At 30.4% G+C, this 10819-nt stretch overlaps 3 protein-coding genes across 3 annotated transcripts; 1 reads left to right on the plus strand and 2 right to left on the minus strand.

The window, feature by feature from the left end:
• The first annotated feature begins 7 nt into the window (after positions 1-7).
• Positions 8-1113, plus strand: LOC119683022 (mitochondrial ribonuclease P protein 1 homolog). The gene is made up of 2 exons (XM_038096617.1): positions 8-117; positions 503-1113. The coding sequence occupies exons 1-2, from the start codon at positions 106-108 to the stop codon at positions 914-916; spliced, it is 426 nt and encodes a 141-aa protein (XP_037952545.1). The 5' UTR covers positions 8-105; the 3' UTR covers positions 917-1113.
• Positions 1114-2742: 1629 nt separating this feature from the next.
• Positions 2743-4802, minus strand: LOC119685491 (dynein assembly factor 3, axonemal homolog). The gene is made up of 2 exons (XM_038099779.1): positions 3663-4802; positions 2743-3603 (listed from the first exon to the last, which is right to left on the minus strand). The coding sequence occupies exons 1-2, from the start codon at positions 4722-4724 to the stop codon at positions 2863-2865; spliced, it is 1803 nt and encodes a 600-aa protein (XP_037955707.1). The 5' UTR covers positions 4725-4802; the 3' UTR covers positions 2743-2862.
• A 4507-nt stretch (positions 4803-9309) lies between these two features.
• On the minus strand, positions 9310-10013 carry LOC119683395. The gene is made up of 2 exons (XM_038097057.1): positions 9715-10013; positions 9310-9654 (listed from the first exon to the last, which is right to left on the minus strand). Exons 1-2 carry the CDS (start codon positions 9901-9903, stop codon positions 9535-9537), a joined length of 309 nt encoding a protein of 102 aa, XP_037952985.1. The 5' UTR covers positions 9904-10013; the 3' UTR covers positions 9310-9534.
• Between the last annotated feature and the right edge of the window lie 806 nt (positions 10014-10819).

Raw genomic sequence — 10819 nt, forward strand, 5'->3', positions numbered from 1 at the left:
TGTTTTACAGAAATATTTCCAAAAGAAAATTTAGTATATTTAACACCACATTGTCGGAACGACTTAAACGAATATAATCCTGATGATATATATATAATTGGCGCCATGGTTGATACGGTATAAAATAATTCCAATTTTAAGCATAATAGTGGTATTCACAAATATGAGTAAGAATCAGTTTGGTAATCGAGAAACTTAGTTCAATGCCTAACACAAAGTTCAATTATATGGAATACAGTAGCCACTGACTGCAGCTTAGTCGCACGCACTAATACAGAAAATGGACTTGGGTAATTCCTTTTTTAGTATTTCTAGCTATTGAAGCATAATCGTGGCTTGGGTTTAAGATTTCACCAATAAAACATATTTTCTCGACATATCTTTATCGTTACCATTTTGCATTGTTACAATGTTACTCTATTACTGAGTTTGTTACTCTGGTTTGTGAATATCTTTATTAGATTTTATATATGCATGTAAATAATTATTATTTAAATTTCAGTCTAACAATGAGCCACTTTCGTTAGCAAAAGCTAAAAAATTGGGTTTACGTATGGCGCGTTTACCACTCGAACATTATTTACAGTGGGGAGCCGGTTCAGGGAAATCATTAACTCTCAATCAAATGGTTAGTATTATGTTGGATATTAAAAAAACTGGCGATTGGATGAAAGCGTTCTCACATGTACCAAGGCGTAAAGTTGTCAATATTGAAATGGAACAAACACAGAACAGAAAATTTTTAAATAAGCGTGCAAATCAATTCAATATACGGACCAGAGGTATATTGGATGAAGACGATTTTGACAATAATAACAGTAACCGTACTTACAATAAAGTACGTGTATTTAAAGATGATAATCTGGAATTTAATTTAAATACATGGGCTTCAAAGAAGAGAAACAAAAATAGTTAGAACTATAATGTGTAACAAATTTATTAAGCAATTAAAAGTTAAACAATGAGACGAAAAAATTTGAGATTTTAATTAATTACTGCAGTTCAATTTTGTATATTGTAAAGCTGTTTGAATTTCGATACATAATATCTGATGATGACAACGTTTCATATTTCACTTTAGTTCTATGGTTTTGTAACGCAATGGCTTTTTGTACAACTGATTCTTGATTAAATCTAAAAGCAATCCAAACTTCTCTTTTTTTTGTGATCAAACCATATATATGTCAATATTAGTTATACGATCAGTAACATAATATAAAAATATATTGAAATAATATATAATAATCATAAACTCTTACATTACAAACTTAAAAATATCGTGCATAATTTTTTAAAAATTTTAATGCAGTTCCTTTAAAACATTAAACATAAATATATTTCACATTGAACTATAATAAGTGTAAATCTATTAAAAATATATACGAAAATAAATAAATTAAACTCAACTTAAAATATATAATATGAACACTTTCAAAGCAAAGCTAATTAAATAATAAAATTTGGCACAGAGCTATTACATGATATCAAATACAATATATTATTATATGACGAGGGAATCTTCACAAGTTTTTTAAAACACAACAAAAATAAAGCAAAATTAAATTTTACACATTTCAAGAAATCATGACTCCAAAAAATTCGAATGGCTGGTACTGAATTACAGTATGGAGCTCATCAGCGACTATTTTAAGGTAATTACAATAAATTAAAAAAATAGTTTTATAAGTCTAGTTAACTCGTTTGATTTATTAAAATTTTGAAATAGTTTTAAAATAGTAAGATATACAACATAAATATGTAATAGAAAATTTCAACACTTCCAAGTTAAAGTTACTTGAAAATTGTTTCTAGATATTTGGTATGGAGTGTTGTTGTGAGCCCTTTTTTGTAGGATCTTACTTGGTTCACTTTGTTAACGAACTATATAACAGCGAGGAAATTCATTACTGTTATTATCTAGATTATGTTCCTCTTCTGCTTTTTGTTTACCCCAGTGTTTGTGACTCTTTTTATAAGTGCTTCCCAAGACTAGAATTATTTTATTCTTTGATCTTAAGCGTGTCCGCATATATATGTACCATATATTGTTTCAAAATGTAAGAACAAACGACAAAAGCAGTTAGTATCACCTTGTCTACATTTGCGTAAAATAAAATAACATCGTAGAGAATATAAAAACCACTTTATGATCTATTACTGCATACAACTGCGTACCAATTGATCCTTTGGACTATTTATCATACTAATTATCATCACAATTTTTGAACAAGTTCACTTCCCAATAGTGTTAACACTATTAAATATGTATAATTCACGATGTAACCAATTTGTAAAACATACGTCAAAGAAAGCAATAGTTAGCGACAGATAAAAATAAAATGACATTATATAGAACATAAAAACTACTTCATGGACTAGTACCTTAGTACAGTAGTGAAGCAATCAGTGTTCTTCAATAACAGAGCTTTGTAAATGTAATCATTAATATTAGAAGTGTAATACACAAAGTTCTAATACAAAGGAATAGGATATCCTATTGCGGTTTATGTACCTCAGACATGGGTTCCACAATTGTGAGACGCGTCGGAATAACATCAAATCTTGTAAAAACATGACTTCTTCCATTTTTGTTTTATTGATTCTATAACTCTTCCATTTTCTGTTTGAAATTTTCTTAAAGGAATATTAATATGGTTAGGGTCCATATCGTTTCAAAATAGCGATATGATTATTTTTTAAAATAAATAACTAAAACATTTAATATTGTTACAATGCATGCAATAATTTTTATTTGAAATAAACTTTAAAAGAGTTTAATAATAGAGATTTATCTTAATAGAGAATAGTACCTAAATATATTATATGTATATGTTAAAGTATCGTACTAAATAAAAAAAACAGTCAATTAACTTTTTTAAATTTCAAAATTGAGTTTTTCCCATTAATCGCATTATAATTGATAACTGGAGCCAAATTAATAGTTTTAGCGAAATCCTTCAGTTTCTTTTCATATTCAGCGACATTTTCCTTTCTCTCTACAGTACGTAACTTTGTTTCTAAGAGTAATAACGCATTTTTATTCATTATTGTAGATAATTCTTTTCTCAGGAATGAAAAGTAATTGGAACCCACAAATATAACATCAAAAAAACTTTGCCAATTACTATTAGTAGCAGTATTTTGCATCGAAAATATCTCATCAGAAGATAAAAAGTGCACTTTAACACCTTCCGTGCTTAGCCAGGCTTTATCACAATCTTGGGAATAGTTTTGTTCATAATCATTCCAACTTAATATTTTTCCCATTAGCAATTTTACCGACCCATATCTACGGGAGAACTCAATATCATGTTCATATGGTGATTTATTCTGCAGTTCATGAAATAATTCCATTAGATTGCGTTCAGTTACGTCTGTTGCTCTATAATCATTCTCACCGTGTGCACTATTCGTAAAACGTGAATCAGTCGATTTTAAACCGAATGTACAAAATGGGCCAGTATGCATGTCGCCTTCGTAGCCGCGATGTAAAAAAGTGCTACCATTACGTACTAAAGCTAGGGAATATGTTTTATTTGGCATACATTGCTCATATTCTGGAAAAGTAAAAGCTATACCAGTTTCACGCCAATAACTATATTCCTAAAAATAAAAAAATAATAGAATTTCATATATTTAAGAAAAAATTTATGGAAATTTACCTGTGGGCATAATTGTTTAGCATCACGTTCTTTTAACACCATATTTAAGTCCCAGTCAAATGAACCTTCTCTAAAGTCATAGCGAATGCCCAAGTCTTTGCGTAATCTCGTAGACCAGTATTCTTTTATATTGAATATGTATCCTGGTTTTGGTGACCAAAATTCAAATGCATTTTCTATATTGTCACGTTCACGATATTTCATTCTTTCAATTGAAATCATAGGTGCTATTTGTGCTGTTATCTCGCGATCCGAAAATGTTTTCATTAAACATTTCGTCTTATAGACTAAGTATTGACATGAAAGTGGGCGTAATAAACTATTACCATATACATCCATGAAAAGATGTGTTTTCAAACGCAAATTAAGCGTTTCCGGATTTTCCAAGGCAATCGCAAGTAGAATAATGTAACGTGCTACTAACTCGGGACAACCTTCAATCACATATATATTTATAAGTGGTTTTTCAGAAACCGTGTCATTTTTTTTGTTGTATTTATACAATTTCGCCATTGTTTTTATTATGTGACGTGGATCACCGGCACCAAAAAGCAAAACGTTTAGTGATTTAGGTTGTTCGAAAAAAATATCATTGTCTCCAGTATCTTTTGGATTACTGTTTTCTGGATTTGTCACCTCTGTATTTATATTCTCTGTTTTTGTGTTCTCTAAATTTGTATCCTTTGGATTTGTGTTATCTAAATTTGTGTTTTCTGGATTCCGTTCTCCTGTTTTTGTGTCCTGCTGATATGTGTTGTCTATATTTGTGTCCTCTATTTTTGTCTCTTCTGTTTTTGTGGTCTCTGGATTTGTGTTGTCTAGATTTGTATCTCCTGTTTTCGTCTCCTCTGTTTTTGTGTCCTCTGTTGTTGTCTCCTCTGTTTTTGTGTCTTCTGGATTTGATATTCCAGATTCATTTTCATTAACATCTGTGACTGTTTGCTTTGCATTTGAGTTGGTCTCTTCAGTTTCGTCTTTTTCTGGTACCTTCTTTTCACCTTTTAGTGCATTTACGTACTCCTCATATACGTCCAAGGCTTCACTAATTCCCCAAAAAAACATTTTGTCGCGTATTTATGTTATTATGCTTGTTTTAAAAGTGTCTATAAAAATGAGTAAAAATTTTTTTTGTGTGTAATATTTTATAAATAATATGTTGCTATGGTAAAGAATATTTATTTATTTTTGGGTTTAATTTGCTTGGAAACATGTATATGAATATGTTTCTCTAAAAACTTTAAATTTTTCAATTAATTATCGTTGTTAATTAATAATTGAGCTGATAATTTATCAACTTTTATCTGCAGTTATCTGTTTTAATATATCTTTAAATTACCATTAAAATAGTTACTGCTTAGTATTAATTCGGCTTCTATGCACAAGGGCTTTTTAACAAAAAGAACAAAAACTTTTGTTGCAAACTGTGAGAGTTTGAGATCTTCGATCGAGAATGTTCATCAGGAAGTCGGTATAAGACTATTGGATGGCTTCTATGTCCCCTAATTGCTTTTCTCGCTAAGGTGAATGATTCTTTCTAAAATAATCAAAGAAGGTAATATAAGGTAATAGATCTAATCCCTAGGTGATCCACTTAAGCCTACTTAGCCCCATTGTGTACCGTGTATAGAGGAAACTCAGGGTTTAAAACCACCTAGAATCTTTGGCGAAGCTTAGAATGCTGTTTAGTGGGTGGTCTTGTAATTGTTTAAGATCCTCAAGAAAGGTGACTCCTAAAGTGAAGTGTCGCCACCGTGCATGAGCTGGGCAACGACAGAGTCCTTGTCTTCCCTACAGCTGCGATATGATTGCAAGGAAGATTGAGTCTTCCAGCATGGTTCCCTATTCAACAGTAACCTGTAAGTAAATCTACCATAAGACTGATATCTTTACGTGGCATTTCAATGGGAATATTGGATTTCCTTTTATTGGAAAGTGGTCAGATTGCATACACATGCCTGTATATCATTGAGTCTTCCCATCTTTTATTAAAATGTTTAATATAAAACTTTTGATAAGGAATTTCAACAGTTCTGTCCGTATTTAAAAATATTGGTTATTAAACACAGAATAAAACATTAAATAATATGTATAGTTAGTGTTAAAAATAATGGAATCTAATTCATTCCTATCATAACTTGTACAATTTTATTTAATCCAACGGTTCTTAGATTAAAGCCACAGGCGTTTAAATAAACTTTATTTCTTAAGCCAAGTATAGCCGGTTCAGAAAGTAAAGCCGGCTTTAAATGTATAGTAAAGTATTATTGCAGATGCAGTGTGATTTTTATAGATCTAAGTTTTATTTTTATTTCTAGTTTAATATTCAATTTAATCAATTTTCCCATTGGGCACTATAAATTTTGATAAATAAATTGACGTACAAACAAGACAATCTACTTTATTTGTTGACATCACAAATTATCATGCGCAATTCTTCCATACTCTAGACCGACCACTACATTCTGTTCCTCTATTCCTCTGTTCTTCTGTTCTCTTCTTTTATGTTGTGCTTGGATCGAAAATCAATTTGCGGTGCTGCAACTATGCTGGGGCGTAAGTTAGCAGCTTGGCTTCATGGTTGTGTAGTCTTTACTCTGCTGTTTCTTTGTCAGCTTCAGGCTAAATGAATTTTCATTCATGCTAAGCTCAACGTAGCTGAGCTCAGCTCAATCTTCGAATGAACAAAGAAGCATACTCAGATCATGACTATTATCAAAACCTTGTTAATATCTCATATTTACGACTTAAACTAATTGAATTTGTACTGTTGATATCGTTGAAGTTGTCAAGAATTTATTTATATACAATTGCTCCGAAGTGGGTTTCATTTTCCACAAAGAGGTGCTAATTTTATATTTAAGTAGCATTGGATTAAAGAGAAAAACCTCATCTCAATAGCTATGGATAAGAAGAAATGTTATACCGATGTTATCAAAACGTTTTACACGTATGATGACAAAGATATGTAAAATGTGTTTAAAAATTAATAAATTTTGTTATTTCTCACGGTTTTGTAATTGCTTAGTCAAATATTAAAAAATTAGCACAATATTGCTACTACTGGCTTGAGGTGAATTCAATGCCTGGGAATATATCTAATTTATAGGCTCAAATACAAACAGTTATTTCATTAATTTGAATTAAAAAAGAAGAAAGCTTTCATCTAAAGCAAGTTCGATGAGTAATTAACCCAAATCAGTCGAAATTACACAAGAAACTGATGTTGAGATGATGCTGAAATTTATCGTAAAATATAAAGAAAATAAATGCAAATATTAAAGAAAATAATAATAGATGCTGACAAGATATTATATTATTATGCGATAAACAATAAATAATAATTATAATTAAATTGAAATATAATATATTAATAATTATAATTAAATTTAATTTATAAACGTTGATCAAATATGATCAATGTATTATCAATTTTAACTAAAAACAAAACGGTGTAAGATATTAATATGGTTGGTTGGTTTAAGTGGTGATTTAGTCTATGAGTCCTATTTGTGATATGGTCGTCTCGAAACCATATCCTCATTGCGCAGCTGTTTAATAGGTTGCTTATAGACAGCTCAGATAGAAGCTGTCTATGGTTTAAGAAGCTTTACAGGTCGATAATGTTAGCCGCCTCTAACTCTCCGAGATTGCTGAAGAGTGATTTATTTAGGGTATCAAAATTGTTGTATTTATTTATCACTAATTACTTTTAGAAATGACTTAAATATAGAAAATGTGACAATAATGAAAAAAATTATAAAGTAAATTGTCCAAAAAATATTGTAAAACTTAACTGACCTCTAATACAGGTCACTGCATTTTATGTAACCATGCTAGAAGATTAAATCTCTCTTTCAATCTTACCTCCGGCAGTTGTGGAGACGACGATGAAAGTACCTCGCATCCTGCTTTCAAAGACAGGACATACACAAAGGTAATGGAAGAAATAGAAATAGTCTCCTTTCGAGTCAACACAGCGCTGGAAACATTTCTCGAAACAATATTTTGTACTTAGCACGCGAAGTGCCAATAGTTATCGGTCGAAGCTTCTTGGATGGATTGAAGGGTTTCTTTTTATCACTAATTTTAGTTTCAGAGGCAGGCTCTGCATTATTATAATAAATGATATTTATTATTATAAATGATAATACAATACAATAATCTATATTGAATTATAGATTTTTTCTATCACAAACAAGAGCTTTAGATTTGATATACTAAAATTTAAGAAACCTTGTCAATATAATAGTTATATGGAAGCGGTATGCTTCTAGGTTATGTTGTTCATTGACATAGAGACAATTGAAAGCAATCACTTTATACAGAACATGGTTTAAATATCAGAGGACATTATATATCAACTTTCAAGTTTTAAGTTTGTTTGAGACATTAAGCTAGTTGTGAGATTTTAAATCTTTCTGTTCATTTTATTAAAAGACATGAAACCAGTTTATTCTTGAGATAATTTAGGAAATCTATATATAAGTTAATCGTATGTGTATATAATCTGTAATTAATAGTTATAATTGAAGTGAGGTTTCTATAGTTTTCACTATAAGTGTATGGGGGGTCTCAATTAAATTAATTTTTCATAATAATTGTACTTATTTAACAGATTAAAAGATCTTTTAAAAATTTATGTAGTGAATTATTGGTTAAGAATGTGGTCAGTTAGTGGTCAGTTAGTTTAGACTAGGTTATACCGGGGATCCTAAAGGATTCACTAAGGCTTAAAAGCCCATTGTGTTAGCGTATAATTAAAAGTGGTTCAGAAGTTGGAAGCACTTGGAAGCAAAGGTTATAATGGTATTCATAGTAAGATCATGCAGTTCGTCAAGATCCTCTAAAAAGAAAGCGCCTAAAGTGGTAGGGCGGTACCACGCATGTCTGGACTGAAGCAAAGTAGAGGCACTTTTATCGTCGTCTCCACAACTGCAGGTATGGTTGAAAGAGAGATTTAATCTTCTAGCATGGTTATCTGAAATGCAGTGACCTGTATGAGTAGTCAGTTAAGTTTCAGAATATTTGTTGGACAATTTACTTTATAGTTTTTCTCATTAATATCATATTTTCTATATTTAAGGCATTTCTAAAAGTAATTAGTGATAAATAAATACAACAATTTTGTTACTTCTTCAGGCTGATTTATATTCACGTTATAAAGTAATGTATACATTACTATACTTTAATATAAAAGAAGAGCTAATTGAAAATTCACCAGCTGTAATTTTATGTCTGTTATCATTTGTCAAAATAAAACACTAGGAATTATTTACGAGTACCTTGTAAATAAATGCTGGGGTGTGTCAATGCTTTATGAATGTAGTGTAGTAGTAGTAGTAGAGTAGACTTGATGCCACATTACAAGCATTTTAATAAGTTTCAAATATCAAATAATGACTTTGCTTCTTTACAATTCGTCTGACACTGAATTCCAAATGAAACGTAAACATGATGCTGCAGGATTAGGTCCATGAAAAAGAAGGTAGCGCAATGTAATTGTAATATTATTACAATTTCTTGAGTTCAATAAAACAATTAATCATTGACAATTTTCTTTTAATTCTCTTCAGATGATTAAAATTTTAATTTCATATCAAAAATTGAAATGTTGAAATTTGTAAGATAGAATTTAAAGATAAAACAGTTCTCTTCATTTACAAAACTATTTTATTGACAGAGATTGAAGTGCGGTTTTCTTTGTATGTACTCTATTTCTTTGTATAGAGATACATAAATATAGCTTTAATGCCATAAATCTAATATATACCAGAAAATAAAAGACAGCATATCACAATATAATATATTTTTCATCCTTTCTCAAACGAAACCCCATCAAATCTTCTTTACTGATGAACAACTAATACCAGGGCTAACAACGAGTTTCGCGGTCCTTTAGAACAGCCAATTTTTTGTTAGTTATCTTGGATTCGTATTTTTTTTGCGAATTGCTTTTTAATGTGGAATTAAGAGTCGACTTTGAAACATAATTCTATAAACATAGTTAACTTTTTATACACTAATTATATTTAATTAATTTTTTTCACCTAACCTGTTTAGTTCTCATGATAGCTTGCATATAGGTAGACCATCTGATAGGTAAACGGCTTTCGTTCAGTGCAATTTCCGAAGGAGGATCGTTAAATGTGGCCATTGCTTCTATAATTGTGGTTGTTAAAGGTATAAGGCGTTGATTATTTCGAGGTCTGTTTGATGAGTTAAATCCAGTATTCTTTTCCATTTTTAAGAAAACAGTTATATTGCATTACATATGTTTAAATCTTAAATTTTAATACGGTAACATATGGAACTTCTAATTTTGTACATGAATTTAGTTTTGTTATTTACATTTTTTACATAATTCTATTAGAAATAATTTAACAATTTGACAATATTTCAATCATTTTTAAAAATTTTAAAACAAGGTAGTTCTAGGGTTATGATTTGAAAAACTAAAAACCTAAATTTAATAGTTTAATAAACCAATCAGAACATTTTGCTGCTGTGAAGTGTGGTATTTGTGATATGCTTAGTCTTTAAATACTACTACTAAAATATCGAGGATTATTCTGATTGTAAAAAAATTATCGATTGATAATGAGAAACCTCGTCAATATTGTTAACAGCTCATTGGGTTTCGCCCCGATCATTTGAACCCAATTGAAGTCACAAGCTGCAGAGATTGATATCTCGTTTGGAGCAAAAAATACCCAAATTTTTGGAAAACCAATGTCGGGTTAAAGTTTGACAAACAAATATTTCTGACTATCAGGATAAGATAAAATATTTGGTAACTGGTAATGCGATTTTTGTCTATATATGATACCGTGCAGAGGTAAATAAAAAACGAAAAGATCGAAAAACCCATAATTGTTATTATAGCGTTTTAGGTCACATGCGCATTGTGTTGCTTACATTGTGCATCATTCAAAGAAAAGAATGCAGCAAACTTAGTTCGATATTTGGTGATGAAACACCACATCCAGCGACTGTAATACGCTGGATCAATCAGCGTGGTCGTCGTTCTCGGCACGACGAATTTCATGAAAGTCGTTTAATAACGACTGTTGTACCAAAAAAAATTCGATGCAGTGTGGGAAATGATTGATCGGTATCTCAATTATACCGGAAGATAGAGACTCTTTGGGCATTTGTGG

This window comes from Teleopsis dalmanni, chromosome 2, assembly GCF_002237135.1.
Source record: "Teleopsis dalmanni isolate 2A chromosome 2, ASM223713v2, whole genome shotgun sequence".
NCBI classification, from domain to species: Eukaryota; Metazoa; Arthropoda; class Insecta; order Diptera; family Diopsidae; genus Teleopsis; species Teleopsis dalmanni.